Source organism: Pagrus major, chromosome 16, assembly GCF_040436345.1.
Source record: "Pagrus major chromosome 16, Pma_NU_1.0".
Classification (NCBI taxonomy): Eukaryota; Metazoa; Chordata; class Actinopteri; order Spariformes; family Sparidae; genus Pagrus; species Pagrus major.
In genome coordinates, this window is record NC_133230.1 from 16367991 (window position 1) to 16378464 (window position 10474).

General features: G+C 37.9%; 2 protein-coding genes across 4 annotated transcripts; both read left to right on the forward strand.

Moving 5' to 3' along the window:
• Nucleotides 1-399: 399 nt before the first annotated feature.
• ndufv1 (NADH:ubiquinone oxidoreductase core subunit V1) lies at nucleotides 400-5271 on the forward strand. 2 transcript variants are annotated; one of them, XM_073483860.1, is made up of 11 exons: nucleotides 400-456; nucleotides 2062-2174; nucleotides 2265-2347; nucleotides 2494-2664; nucleotides 2922-3105; nucleotides 3530-3719; nucleotides 3832-4044; nucleotides 4282-4448; nucleotides 4537-4618; nucleotides 4721-4866; nucleotides 5018-5271. In XM_073483860.1, the coding sequence occupies exons 2-11, from the start codon at nucleotides 2073-2075 to the stop codon at nucleotides 5090-5092; spliced, it is 1413 nt and encodes a 470-aa protein (XP_073339961.1). In that variant the 5' UTR covers nucleotides 400-456; nucleotides 2062-2072; the 3' UTR covers nucleotides 5093-5271. The 2 variants fall into 2 exon arrangements, with proteins under 2 accessions (XP_073339961.1, XP_073339962.1); XM_073483861.1 differs by lacking the exon at nucleotides 400-456 and adding an exon at nucleotides 507-526.
• Nucleotides 5272-5809: 538 nt separating this feature from the next.
• LOC141010526 (zinc finger Y-chromosomal protein 1-like) lies at nucleotides 5810-8745 on the forward strand. Of its 2 annotated transcripts, XM_073483518.1 has the most exons (5): nucleotides 5810-5876; nucleotides 6298-6433; nucleotides 6561-6676; nucleotides 7107-7250; nucleotides 7347-8745. In XM_073483518.1, exons 1-5 carry the CDS (start codon nucleotides 5841-5843, stop codon nucleotides 7857-7859), a joined length of 945 nt encoding a protein of 314 aa, XP_073339619.1. In that variant the 5' UTR covers nucleotides 5810-5840; the 3' UTR covers nucleotides 7860-8745. The 2 variants fall into 2 exon arrangements, with proteins under 2 accessions (XP_073339619.1, XP_073339617.1); XM_073483516.1 differs by lacking the exon at nucleotides 5810-5876 and having other exon boundaries at nucleotides 5899-6433.
• Nucleotides 8746-10474: the final 1729 nt, after the last annotated feature.

Below are 10474 nucleotides of genomic sequence, written 5' to 3' on the forward strand. Positions count from 1 at the left end.
ATGACCGAATAAACAAACTGACCTACACAATTTCATACTGTTTCACTTCAAACACTGTTCTGGGGGGACTTATTTTCCTCTGAGAACAGCTTGTTTATTCACTTATGGAATAAATAAATATTTCTGAGTTTATTATTACCTCATTAATATTGTAAATATTAGAATTCTTTAAGGTTATCATATATTTTGTAATTCAAGTGTTATTTTTGCGAAGTGTAGTAAAAAGTAAACACTCACAAACTCACACTGACCTTTGGTGAGAGCAGACTGTTGTTATGAAATATGTCATTGTTTAATAATAAGAGGGCGGTTTATTGTCAGCATGTTGTGCAACCTGGACTTTTAAATAAGCCTCCGCAGCGCTACAGCGGTGTTACTGGTGACACCGTCCGGGCCGTGTGCTCATCCACTTCCGGTCTGCATTTCATAAACTAGTTTGCTCGGGACGCAGAGAAGGTAAGAAGCCACGACTGTTTGCTAACTTGCACCAAACGTTCATCGTTTTTAATTGCTTTTAATGCAGCAGGTATTACTACAGGTTTGGAAAAATTAATTCACACATTGCCAGTCCGATATTTGGCTGCTACGTCGTGAATCCGCTGCTTTTATTCTGACATTACACAAGGTTAACCGGCAGCTAACTTAGCTTAGCGCTAGGCTAGCAGGAGCTAGCTGTATGAGCATGGAGGTCAGTGTGTACTAAATATCGCACGTAAGCAAAAGCAAAATAATTTAGATTAATCCATAATCATGCAATTTCGTTACAAGAGGGTCGACTTTAAATATTAAAGCTCGAGTGTTAGGTTAAATAACACTGCTAGCAGCACTCGCCTTCACCTTCGTTAGCTTGTACCTCTGACATAATAACATCACATAAGAAGTTACACAAGATTTCTCTCAGAGCTTTTCTAATATGAAAACTGATTTAATCCAAACATCTATCGGTCCCCACCGTGAAATTAAAGTAATCTCGTGTGATTTATCTTTATCCTGCTGAAATAAAATGCGACTGCTGCTCCCACTTAACTTGTTGTGATTCTGCATAATGGGTTAAAACGCTGTTTGGCAGTTATGACAAAACGTTGTTATTATGGTTAATAACAGTGATTCCTGTGTATTGTGTTTTGTTGTCAGTGGACAGGGCCATTCAGATACATAGAATAATATGAAATAAAGGAGAAAATAAAGTAATATTTCTAGTTATAGAATATAAATTATTGATCCAATTGATGACTGGTTGATGAATGCACTGGGCTAATAGAAAATCAGATTGCCACTTACTTTTCGGAGGGCACTTCTCAGTTTTGTAGATATCTCTGAGAGATAACTTTTATCTACACTGGTGCTGGGGCTGCACAATTTATCGTAATATAAATACAATCTCAACATCGTGAAGTGCAATATCCAAATTGCAAAAAAAAAACCTGCGTTTTCTTTATGATAAAGGTCAAATGTGTGACAAACAGCATTATAATTAAGTACTGTACTGCTGCATAGGTGTTTTAGCCTACAAATCTCCTTCTTGCATCTCCAGTTTGTTTGGTACAGATCCCAACAAATGTCACGTCATCATGATTTTGATTGGTTTTAGATGAAAACAAAAATTGTGATGCAAAAATTATCATTCCTACTCATCGTGAATCATATAAAAATTGCAATATCTGTCGAAATAATCGCAATATGTTTTTTTGTCTTTTAGCCCTAACTGGTGTTGATACCGTATGCGATTTAAGGCATCATTACCAAAGTTATAATGTTGCTTTTAGCCCATACCCATATTGCCATACAAACGTGTTTTTTTTTTGCCACACCTTTGATCATTCAATAAAAGAAGTTAAACTTATCTCATGTTAAATGTTTAAACTCAAGTGGTTGTACAATAACTCTACCAGAATAATTCTAGTCTAAAGTTTTAGATAAGTTGAGACTCAAATTAGGAACTTGATAACTTGATATAAATAATCTTAGTACTTCTGCTTAAACTTCTAAGTCTAAAACTACCTAACTAACTAACCTCAACTATCCATCTGACTTGTCATGTTATTGTCCCTCCCTTCCCAGCAGGAAGAAGGATGCTGTCCCTGACTCGAGCAGTGGTGTGTGGGGCGGTCCGTGCTCCAGCTGCTGTCAGCCAGGGTGGAGTGACAGCTATCACCCGATTCAACAGCACACAGGTACAGATACCTGGCCTATATTTTATTTAAACTGAAATTTAATTGGTTGCAATAGACTTAACATTTTATGTGTTTGTCTCATATTTGCAGACTGCTCCTAAGAAAACAACATTTGGACCTCTGGCAGATGAAGACAGAATTTTTACAAACCTTTATGGTCGCCATGAGTGGAGGTAAGAGCCCTCATTTTGATTTCATGTTCTCTGGAAAATTAACATTGTTCCAGTTATGCACGAACTGAGCATCTTTGTTGGATTAGACCTTATCAAATGATAAAGAACAAAAACACATTCCTCACTTTCACGTATTTGTGCTCCAGGCTGAACGGGGCGTTGAAGCGTGGCGACTGGTACAAAACTAAGGAGATCCTTTTGAAGGGAGTCGACTGGATCATCAATGAGATCAAAGTTTCTGGCCTGCGTGGGAGAGGTGGAGCAGGTTTCCCTACAGGCATGAAGTGGAGCTTCATGAACAAGCCCAGTGATGGCAGGTCAGTGATGAGACAGGCCAATGCAAAAAGTAACCTAACTTGGCAAAGTTAAAATTGATGTAATGTCTTTATACAGTATATTGCTTAGCTTGATATTTAAATCAAATGTTCTAAAAGGCAGCATGTTTTTTTGAACAGTTCTTTCCCCATCAGTACGTTAGAGAAAGCTATAAAGGTCTTAGGATGCTGTTTCTTAATGAATTCACTTGCAATCCTTATTTCAGTATTTTTAACCCACTTCTGATTTCTTGCTTTAGGCCAAAGTATCTGGTGGTGAACGCCGATGAGGGAGAACCTGGCACCTGTAAGGACAGGGAGATTATGAGGAATGACCCGCACAAGCTGGTGGAGGGCTGCCTGGTCGCTGGGAGGGCCATGGGGGCTCGCGCTGCTTATATTTACATCAGAGGAGAGTTCTACAATGAGTCGTCCAACCTGCAGGTGAAAATAGACAGAATGAAACCTGAGATATAGACTTGAGAATGATTTCACATTTTTTAAGTATGTTCCAAGTCAATTTAAAAAAAAACAAACCTTAAAAAAACATACTAGTATCATTACATTTACAATATTCACTAATAAATCACTTAAACACACTGTAAAATAATTTGAAAACAAGCTTAAGGGCTGAGTGTGTGTGAATATATATATATATATATATATATATATATATATATATATATATATATATATATATATATATATATATATATATATATATATGGACTCCAACATATTTTTTTAATTTTTGCAATAATTTTTTATTGCAGTTCAAACAGTGTTCAGAGCAGTACCAGAATTATTGTACAAGACTATATAATAAATCATCCTGTTAAAGCATTACATTTTCAATATCTGTTCTTAGGTGGCTATTAATGAGGCCTATGCTGCTGGACTCATTGGAAGGAACGCCTGTGGCTCAGGTTACGACTTTGATGTGTTTGTGATGCGTGGTGCTGGAGCGTACATCTGTGGAGAGGAGACTGCTCTTATTGAGTCCCTGGAAGGGAAGCAGGGCAAACCTCGCCTGAAGCCCCCATTTCCTGCTGATGTGGGTGAGTTCCAACACAGAAAAGGTTTAAATATTGCAGAAGATGGAAAAAGATTGTTGTTCTTGCCAAAAGCAGCTCTTAAACATCTGCCTCACTATCTGCTGCTGTGTTAAAGGTGTGTTTGGCTGCCCAACAACTGTTGCCAATGTGGAGACTGTATCTGTGGCACCCACCATCTGTCGTCGTGGAGGCTCGTGGTTTCTCGGGTTTGGCAGAGAGAGAAACTCCGGCACAAAGCTCTTCAACATCTCTGGCCATGTTAACCATCCCTGCACCGTAGAGGAGGAGATGTCTATCCCTCTGAAAGAACTCATTGAGAGGCATGCAGGTACATATTATACTCAAAACATGTCAAATATTTTATCCAGTGTTTGAAGGAGTCTACTGGACTGTTAATTAAGAAAACATTACTTTTTCCTGTAAGACAAACTGCTGTAAAGGGAAAACCTAAATGCATTGTTTGTTTATCTGCATGTGTTTTCTTCCTACAAGGGGGTGAAAAGTTTAAGACAGCTTAATCTAAGCACAGTTTTTGACTTAATTGAAACGAACATCTGTTTGCTAGGTGGAGTGCGTGGTGGTTGGGATAACCTGCTGGCTGTAATCCCTGGTGGCTCCTCAACACCCCTTATTCCCAAGAATGTGTGTGAAGAAGTGCTGATGGACTTTGATGGTCTCATCCAAGCTCAGACTGGCCTGGGCACAGCTGCGCTCATTGTCATGGACAAATCTGTAAGTTTGTCACCTCTGCAGGATAAATCATAGTGCGTAAAGAGATCATGACAGATCTGTTACATTGGTGGATGCATTTTCTTTGCAGACTGACATTATCAGAGCCATTGCCCGCCTGATTGAGTTCTACAAACATGAGAGCTGTGGACAGTGCACACCCTGCAGAGAAGGTAAGTGCCACTTCACTGACATTATACTGTACAACCTAGATGCTACACACATCAAGTCTACTTCTTACTAACTTTTTTTGCCCCATTTGTCTGTTTCTGCAGGAGTGGACTGGATGAATAACATGATGTGGCGTTTTGTGAAAGGCGATGCACGGCCAGCAGAGATCGACATGATTTGGGAGCTTAGTAAGCAGATTGAGGGACACACTATCTGCGCTCTGGGAGACGGTGCCGCATGGCCAGTGCAGGTAAACACTTGTGTACCATCATCATACATTTGCATACTAACAGGGTCGTTGTAATACAGCCTCTGTCATTTTTCTGCTTTTATAAAAGCAAAATGAATGTACTGTACTAATGTACTGTTTGTCCTCTGTATTCTCTTTTCTGTGGTCTCAGGGACTGATTAGGCACTTCAGGCCTGTGATGGAAAGCCGCATTGCTGAACACCAGCAGCAGCAGGCCAGGGCATAAACGGCTCGTACAACTTCTTGAACTCATTCTCCTGTCTCACTCGCCCTTAACCCTGTGCTTTTGTCATTGACAAATTATTTAAATCGATAATGTGCCCTATGTTCACCTCATCATCATATTTTACATTGATGTGTCTGCCTTGTCTGATGAAAGAACCAATAAATTCTATGAACCTCAAACCATGTGTTTGTTTTGTCTTTGTATTTAAAACTTGGTCCTTTTTGGGAAATGTTTTACGCGTAGAGAGGAACACCTATCAATAATAATTTTGTCCATATTGAATTTTAGTAGTTTTGGTTTAAATAGTATTTTTCTTTATTATTATAATATATAATGTTAATGAGTTATGTCTTCTTTTTTTATTATTGTGCAGTGTTCAGGAATATAACAATGCATAGTAACAGAACGATCAAAACAGCCAGAGGTAAACACCTTTTTAAGAAAAATAGATACAATCAATTTATAAAATCTTATAATATACAGTCCATATAGTCACCAGATGATTTAAATATTTTACTAGGCTTTTAGAAATCATTTCTACAGATGGTATTATCCCTGTAAAGTTGATTAAAAGCCACTCTGCAGTGGTACATCCCAGACATAGCTGCAGTTTTATGATCTCGCGATAACTCCGTGGTGCACATATCACGTGACGTGGGCGGAGTATTTACCGCGGCTTCATTTCGGCAGACGTTTGTAACGGTAAGAAATGGATGCCTTTTTTGTTTACAAAGACTAATGAGTCAAAATGTACAGCAATTCCTCACGTAATTGCAGATTTGAAGTACGTGGGTACAAAACGAAAGTGAACGCAAGGCAACACAATGCAAAATATTGTTAAAATATGTGTGCAAAATCGTTTCTCTTTGAGTTGTAGCTGTGCACGTCGCCTCAATCCTTCCGTCAAGTTAGCTTAGCTCCGAGCTAGCGTTAGCTGTTTTTTGTCTATATTTCATTACTATTCTGTCCGAAGCGAACGGAAATTCGCCATTTGAATGGGCGTGTATTTATTATAGAAATGTCATTTTGTTTTTAATGTACTCAGTCTTTAGTGTTTAATTGATTGACTGAAAAATCCTGGCGGGTTAACCTAACGCTAGCCTTGCGTCTGTCACTGCAGTCTGTCATCGGTTTGTCTTAGCCTGTTAAATTACATGATGCATTTTTTAGTGTGTGTACAACAGCAGTGTGTTCCTGTGCTACAGCTCCATGTGGTTGGGTCGGTGTCTGAAAGCATCAGCATCGAAATGTTTAAGATAGAGCAAGTCATTGTTGGGGGTGAGAAGAGATCCACCTCAGCGGAGATCAAGTCTGAGCCCCCGGTCGTCCCTCTGCAGTCCTGTAAGCTGATTTTTCTGTGCATGATTCATGTGTGAACTGATGGTTTACTGTCAAAGTGGAAAGGCTTTGATGTCTTATTCTTGCCTTTTGCATCTTAACTAATTGAACTTATCTCATTGTGAGGCAGATCAACATGAGAGTCTGCAGTGTTTTCAGTGCTTCATCACCTTCTGTAATGCCAAAGCCAAGGAGAGACACATGAGGAAGAGTCATCGGGACCAGTACAAACAGCAGCTGCAGCAGGTAAAACTTTAAGAAATCTTCTTTTTTCTTTTTTTTTTTTTGAGAATTGCAGCTGCAGTATGAAGTTGGATGCTGTACATATTACAGGCCAACCAATACTGGATTTTGTGGTTGATATCAATATTTGAGAATTAAGAAAAAATATATAGGTAAAATTTTCATAATTTTTGTCATATATATTAGCAGACATTTGTGATCAACAGAAAAATAATTGAAAAGAATCCCCTCAGTTTTGTCATGAAAGAATTGCAATCAAGCTATTTAATGTATGGGACAATGTATATGTGAGGGAAACACTATTTCTAAATTACATGAAACAAAGTGTTGGCTTTGATAAGTGACATTTGATCTTTGTCTTTCTTCAGTTGACAATTGTTAACACAAAAGCACTAAATTATTTTTTCCTTTTTTTCTGCTCATCATTTTGCAGACTAATACAATCTTCCTTTGCTACAAATGTGACAAGTCCTTCTCCTCCTCTGACGACCTCACCCAGCACCAGGCCACCCACAACACAGAGGAGAAGCCCTTCCGCTGTGCTCACTGCAAGAAAAACTTCTTTACCTTCACTGAGGTGAGGGTGCAGCAGGCTACATTAGCCTTTTTATTGATCTTGGGAAATGGTGGATCAATTGTTTATTGTCTCTGATGACTGTTAAATGTTTTGCAGCTGAACAAACACAGACGATATGAGTGCATAGAACGACGGTGTCCCTGCAGGGACTGTGGCGCCTTGTTCCCCAGTCCTTCAAGACTTCGCAGCCATCGTATTGCAGTGCACCCCCAGCGCCCGGTAGTGGCAGATGACATCAACACCTACCAATGCTGCAAATGTAGTCGTGGTTTCCTGACAGAAGAAGAGCTCCTGCAGCACCAGGAGACATACGCTAGTAATCTAAACTGTGATGTTAAACCACCGGGCAAAAAACGTGGCCGTAAACCAAAGTATGCAGCTCAATTAGGGACGATTGAAACCGAGGTCAAACAAGAAGAGGGAGAAGGATATGATGACTCAACAACAGAGGGGTGCCCCTCCAATGAGCTGCAAACAGAGCTCAAGATTCCTTGTTCTGAAGCAGATTGTGACCTCGTATTTCCTTCTGTTACAGCCCTGAGGGCACACAAAAGGGACAAGCATGGGCCTCCCCCTTGTACTGGCAAAAAAAACAGCCTTAAACTTTGAGCAACCTTAAACTGTATTTGATCTACTGTTTGAACATATAGCCGACAGTTTTTCAGTTGAGCACCTATGGGAGGGTGTCTTGAAGTGCATCAGCAAGGACAATGTGCTGTAAATCAATGATGCAGCTGTGAATCAATGTTGCAGCTGCAGGCCGTCTGATAGGAGATAATGACAGTTTCTCACATCATCGTAATCTCTCCCCACCAATTTTTGTTTGTGAGTCCTTTTTATTCACTGAAATTTCCACCACAGCCCTCGCAAGGGTCACATGCACAGAGTGTAATGACACCTACACTCAGCCTGAGCAGCTCAAAGATCACACGGCCCAGGCTCACCACTCTGGATACAACTTACCCACCAGAACACCCACAATGAGCACTGCAGGAGAGGAGGTAGCAGAACAAAGATATTATATGAGGGAAAGACATCATCCTACATCATTCAGTTAAATGATTGTCAGAGTATTTGTATAATTTTCTCTGTAGTGTAGGTAGAAGATTTATACGTGAATATTTTAGGGTGAGAGTTTTTGCAGCAAGGTTATGTAACAATATTGAATTATGGAGGTTGTTTCTGGAATGCCTTTTTTTCCAAATGCTTTCAAAAGACATCTTATACTTGTGAATAAAACTCTGTACCAATCTGTATATAATTATGATTAATGTCCACTATGAGCAATTGTCACAAGGGCCTTTTTGCTGATCCAATTACCTCTGTTATATCTGAAAGTTTTATAGTCATTGTAGAGTAACTAGCTGATTCTCCCTCAAATGTTTGGGAATGTTTTGTATTTAACTGTACTATTTCATTGTGAGGAAAACTTATAAAGATGACAATTACATGTTGAATGTAAGGCCAAAACATAATAAAATCCATATCCAATTAATAGGCCAGGGTGTGGTGGAAACTCTTATTTAGAAGTGAACAAATAAAAGATGAATCACAAAAGGTTATCTTTGTGCAATTTAATAAAGTGGTATAACACTAAGTGAAGCGTAAACAGTCAATCAATTTCAGCTGAAAGATAAGAGCTCATACACAAGGTAGTTCTGAGTGAGACGGAAACCGAGCCTCAGATAATGTCACAGTTTATAGACAACAAAGATAGTGACTAAAAATGGGGAGGTTAGTACACAAAGTCCAAATGGCCAAACGGCCTTGAAAGTATCTTCAGTACCTATGTAGAACTGATTAAGTGTCACGAGAACCAAAAATCATATTATGTTGACACAGTTTCCTGCAAATCAGCTGAGGTCAACACTAACTCTAATTAATATTTTTTTTACTACACAGGGTATGGGACTTGAATGATGTAATCTTGAAGTCTTGAATGTCTCTTTCCAGAAGTAAATAATTGTTGAAGTAAACAATATTTACAGTACGTTTCCTTCGCTGTCACTTTGTGAATGAATGTACGTATGGGTGAATGAGAGGCAAACCTTAAAGTGCTATTTCAATGCAGCCATTTAACTGTACTGGTTGACAATTTTTACTTTCTGTGTAAACTATAGATGTAAGGAATGTTTTCATTTTTGAGGCCTGTTTCTGACAGTTGTTTTTAGAATAATCTAATGCCATAATTCTGACAGGAATTACTACCACTTGCGACTACAGTTATAAAATTGGAAGAATCACCGAAAGGAACGAGTAGCATCAAGAAAAATAGTAACAATAAACTAGCTGCTTGAATGTTACTTTCAAATGTTTTATTTCATTTTAAGATGGGACACAAACAAATAGTGACAGCTGCCTATCGCTGTTCTACTGCGTCTAAATGTATCAATATGTAATAATGCTGTGGTAGATTATGTTTTTGTCCTCTAAAGAAATACTGTATATTCAACAAGATTTTTTTAATGATTAACAAACAACTCTTAATTGAAATGGCTTTGTAGGCCACTAACATTGGAATATACATATGACTAAACATTTAACCATTTAAAAGATGTGTACAGAAATTGTGCTCAAACACACACAAAAAAATTGTCAAGATGTTAGATTTATTGTTAAAACACTGAATATAATTGATTTTTGTCTATACTATCCAGTGGTGTAATGTAATGTATTACATTACACCACTGTAACTGTAATTTATTACATTGTATTTCCATTTTCTGCTATTTTATCACATTTTGAGAGAAATATTGTATACTTTACTATACTGCATTAATTTCACAGGTAGTATTGTGCAGTTTATAAAGATTTACAAAGGCCTATAAAACATATATCAATTAATAAAATATGCTGTATTGTTATAGATTTAAATACCCAGAACATAAACTGTTAAATTGAGCTATAAAATTATAACTAATTGCGGCATTCTGTATAATTAGTATTTGGATACATAAATAATATGTTTTGCTATAATTTGTACATTAATATATTTTATATTACTGCTTTTATTTAAGATCTGAATACTTTGTCCACCACTGGTACGATCATAATGTGACATCTGGGTTTTTAACCTTTTTCCAATTTATACACAAAAAATATCCAACCATTTATACTTTTTTTACTCACTTCTTTTGTGAGTGTGTGTGTTTTCTGTACTAAACACAGTCAAAACAATTCACGTCATATATAACACATATAACAACAACAAAGAGAAAGCAGTG